At 56.4% G+C, this 4,227-nt stretch overlaps 1 protein-coding gene across 1 annotated transcript in view; it reads right to left on the reverse strand.

The window, feature by feature from the left end:
* Positions 1-136: 136 nt before the first annotated feature.
* Positions 137-4,227, reverse strand: part of RRP1B (ribosomal RNA processing 1B) — a 23,021-nt gene continuing 18,930 nt past the window's right edge. Inside the window, exons 15-16 of the mRNA XM_023523173.1 lie at positions 3,212-3,275; positions 137-2,439 (exon numbers count right to left, since the gene is read on the reverse strand). Coding sequence (XP_023378941.1) covers positions 2,246-2,439; positions 3,212-3,275 — 258 coding nt within the window. The 3' untranslated portion in view covers positions 137-2,245. The remainder of the gene's footprint in view (positions 2,440-3,211; positions 3,276-4,227) is intronic.

Below are 4,227 nucleotides of genomic sequence, written 5' to 3' on the forward strand. Positions count from 1 at the left end.
ATATGTTGTAAAGTGTGATACCAAATCCTAAAAAATACTCTAAGATCGTCAGCTTTGAATTACTTCCTTTTCTGGACTGCCAAGTCCCCTTGGCAATTTTACTTAAGAAAATAACATGCACCACGTAGAAAACTGGTATTCTAAATACATTTCTTTATGTGACATATTCTTGTGTGTATACATATGTAATGCGAATTTTTAAAAAATCGTTTTTCCTCTTTTGTAGCCAAAATTTAGGCATTAAAAATAAGCCACAGTAAAGCTACTGAAGTTATCCCTGAAACTGAGGAGGTCGGGGCAGTTTCGACGGACAGACGGGATCCCAGACTCAGTCACTTCTGGACCCAAGTCCACAGGCAGGAGGCGCATTTACAGGCCATGCCCCGGTGCCTCAGGAGAGACGGCAGACACACCTGTGCGCCCGAGACGAGCCCCTGCACGCGCCTGCAGGACAGATGTGCCATTTTGCCCTAGACCATCTCGCTATCTTAACGTCATTGGCTTACATGGCCTGTTTGACTATAAGACCCATCTTTAAAGCTGAAATAAAAGTTATTAGAAAAATATTTTGACCAAGGATAATAAAACTTTTTTTAAACAAAAGTTTAAAAACATATTTGACCACTCATACGATCGTTTTGGTTTTGAATGATTTTTAAGTGTGACACGAACTCGAGCACACTGAAACCATGGCACGACAAAGCTGTCTCGCTCGTGACTTGTCATTATGAGGACCAGCTAACGGCATGTTCTTTTGCCCCATGGCTTGTGATAAAACTGTTACGGAGTGGGAAGGAAGAGGCTCCTCTTCCCCGTCACCAGGGCCTTCCCCAGAGGTCCGGCCCACCTGACCCCCACCCTGCCGGGTGATTAAGGGAACCAGTCAGCCCCACCCGGCCCTGCAGTCCCAGGGAACCTCCCTTTCGCGAAGCCAGAGTCCGCCCGCCAAGGCAGCTGGGGAGCAGAACGGGGCCTGGCCCTAGTTTTGGTGAGAATCTGGGGCTCCTGCACAGTCGGGGGGCTTTCACTCCCAGGAGGCCCGCAATCCCTGAGCAAAGAGGGGGTGGGGGAGCACGGGGCACCCCTGAGGCAAAAGGCACGCCCCTCCTTTAGGTCTGCAGTCTGTCATACTGTGAACTCAAGAGCAAGCTGGCCTGGTGCCCTTCCTGAGCTGTGTCTCATCCCTCACCGAGGCTCGGGGGGCAGATGTGGCTCCCCAGATGAGGTCCGTGGTCAGATGAGGTGGCACTGCACAAACTTGCACTTGTTTCTCTAACTGAAGTCTGTGTGCCTTCCACCCCCGATTTTTAAACTAGAATTAGAACTTTATAAAATCTGTAAGTGCAAGCTTCGGTATTTCAGACATTAGGTAACTATGAACAAATAAATAGGCCCAAACATTCTTAGAGGCCGCTGCCTGCTGCCTGCTGCCTGCTGCCTTCAAGCAGGTCTCCAGCTGCCGCGGCCACGTGTCCAGGGACAGGCGGCTAATCTAAGACGGGAGGGCTGCTTTGGCAGACGCAGGTCGTTTATTTAGACCCCTGGCTCAAACATTTAAATATAAAGAGCGGCCACAGCACGATGATGTAGGTGGAGGAGTCGGCGGGCTGGGGTCCTGTGAGAACCGGGGTGCTGCTGCCCGTGCGAGCAGCTGAGAGGTAGGAACACAGGGAAGGACACGGCCCTGGGCTCTGCTCGCCTGAGCTGAGCACTTGTAGAGAGGATGGCACTGCTGGTTTGCTGGCAAGTGTCCCCTGATCGTGAATTGCCCAGTAGCCACCACATGTGGGGCGAAGCCCTGCCTGCTCTAAAGAACACAGACCACCAGACAACAGAGCACCAGAGACCAGCCTGGCACGGCGCGCGCGGGACCGAGGGCCTGGACGCGGGCGGCTGACGGAGCCCAACTGCAGGCCCCCGCCCCACGACGGCACGGACTGCGACTTGTGGTCAGTGTGCCAGCGTGGACTCCCGGAGAGCTCAGGCACCGACGATGTGTGGAGCAAAGGCCTGCACCGTGGTGTCTGCCGCCCCTGCTGGGAGGCGCGAGCGGCCGCGGTGCTGCGGCTCACACGGACTCTCGGAGGTGCCATCTGAGGATTTATAAAACCGTAAAAAGGCCCCACCTGTTAAAAGTTATAATTTATAGAATATTCTGTACAAAAGCAGTCTTTAAAAAGCGACTCTAGCGGCCCTCTTGGTGCAGTGGGCAGTGCGTCAGCCTCACACGGGGACTCTGTGCAGCCTAGAAGAAGTCCATGGCCGTCGGCCTTCTCCTTGGTGCGGTGGTCAGTGGCTTCTTGGTCCCCAAGAGCGTGCTGATGGGGGAGCTCGTGGGGGTCTTCAGCACTCCGTGGAGGGGCTTCTGCTCAGGGTTGAAGGCCACTCGGGAGGGGCCTGTGGGACTGACCAGGATGCTCTTGTCCGTCTTTTTGAATTCTGCCCGGTGAAAGCAAGGCCACACGTTAGCCACCTCTGTCCCGTCCGCCCGCCCGCTGTTCCGCCTCCGTGCTGTCTCCAGCCCAGGTCCCGACACAAGGCAGGGCAGGTTTTCTGAGCAAAGGGAGGTCACTAACGAAGCTGCTTCCCACGCATGAACTTGCTCTTCCAAAGACAATGCCTGAGGGCCACTGAACAGATGCAGGGAGCGCCAGGTGGGGCGGGGGTGTTTGTGGGACACGCACAGGGAGTGATACCGGGGCTTACAGAGCGGCAGGGGAGCCCTTCCTTCGGGGAGTTGGGTCCTTAGTGCTTCCGACCTAAGGACACAGCCTTGGGGTGAGCAGGTCCCTGGCCTAACAACCCCTCCCCTACACACGCATGCACTCAAGAGTAACTTGTTCCTCAAGAGTCAGGTCTTAAACTCATTTCGTACTTTTAAAAACATTAGTTTCCTCTGGGAAGACAACACAAGTGAATTGAACCAATGTTAGCCATCCCTCCTCCTGGGCCGGGTGGTTCCGTATTCAGACAGAGGGGGCCACAGCCGACAGCCTGTGACACAGCTCAGGCCAAGGTGGCTGGAGTACTCCAGGCAGGCGGCAGCGGGAAGGGGCCTTTCACATCGCCTTCCACAGGATCTCGTTCCAGAGTCCCCCCTGTCCCCCGCAGGTCCCCTGGCCACCCCGTCAGCTCAGCCAGGGCTGACTCCGCCCCCGGCTGTCAGCGCCGTTCCCCAGGAGTGGCCTGCAGCCGCAAAGCCCACACCCACCTGCAGTCATGTTTCTGCTTAACCCGAAGGTGACCTTCTTGGAGCCGGGCGGCGTTTTGCTGACCTGCAGGAGAAAGCCAGCCGTGAGAGGAGCACGCAGCTGTGGCCAAGGCAGCCCGACCCCCGCGGACCTGCGGCATGTTTGCCAGAGCGAGTGACAGCCTCGCGTGGCGGGCAGCACCAGCACCGCTCCGCAGGCCCTGCCTCCCAAAAAGAAGGCAGAGCAAACGCGAGCAAACTCGCCACAGCTGAACCCCTGAGTCAGAGGACAGGGCTCACTGCTGACCGCCCGTAAGGACTCCGGGTCCCTCTGCCCTGGGGCTCTGAAGCTCTGAGACTGGAGTTCGGTGGCAAAGGAGTCGCGTTTCCTGACATTCTGTGCACCGGGACTCCAAAACGATTTGAACATTTAACGATTCCTCAAAATTAACTACGTTGGCTCCTATCTGAAGTCTTCTAGAAGCTGACCCATGTTGCATTTGAAGCACTTTCTCAAAGTCCTTCTCAGAACCCCACATTTCCGTGTAAACTGTGACTCCACCTGACACTGTTTTTGCTTTAGCAACACTGACATGTCACGAGGGGAACCTGGCTGCACAAGGCCAGTCATTCAGCAAAATGTCCCTGAACAGCTCACGTGTAAAAATGAGCACAGGCAGTGGTCACTGCTGGTCGAGGGGACTTGAACAGCACCTACTTCTCAAAATGTCCACCCACCTGTGGGTCTCCCCAGCAGGACCAGCCCAGGCACCTGTCCCGCAGCTCCACCAGACTTCCACCGCCAGGGCACAAACCCAGACGAGCCTCCCCGCGTGCGCGGTCTGCACCTCGTCTCACCTTCCGGTGGCATGTGGCACAGCTGACGGCCCTTTCCATGGTGACAGCGTCCACTCCTCCTACGCCCCGGGCACCCACCGCGGCTGCCCCTCCTCTCCCTCCGGGTCCTGATTTACAGGCGCAGGTCTCCCCGCGTCTTCCCCATCTCCCCACTCCCACGAATTCCACAATGCGGCAGC

The sequence above is a fragment of the Pteropus vampyrus genome, unplaced genomic scaffold (genome assembly GCF_000151845.1).
Source record: "Pteropus vampyrus isolate Shadow unplaced genomic scaffold, Pvam_2.0 Scaffold380, whole genome shotgun sequence".
Classification (NCBI taxonomy): domain Eukaryota; kingdom Metazoa; phylum Chordata; class Mammalia; order Chiroptera; family Pteropodidae; genus Pteropus; species Pteropus vampyrus.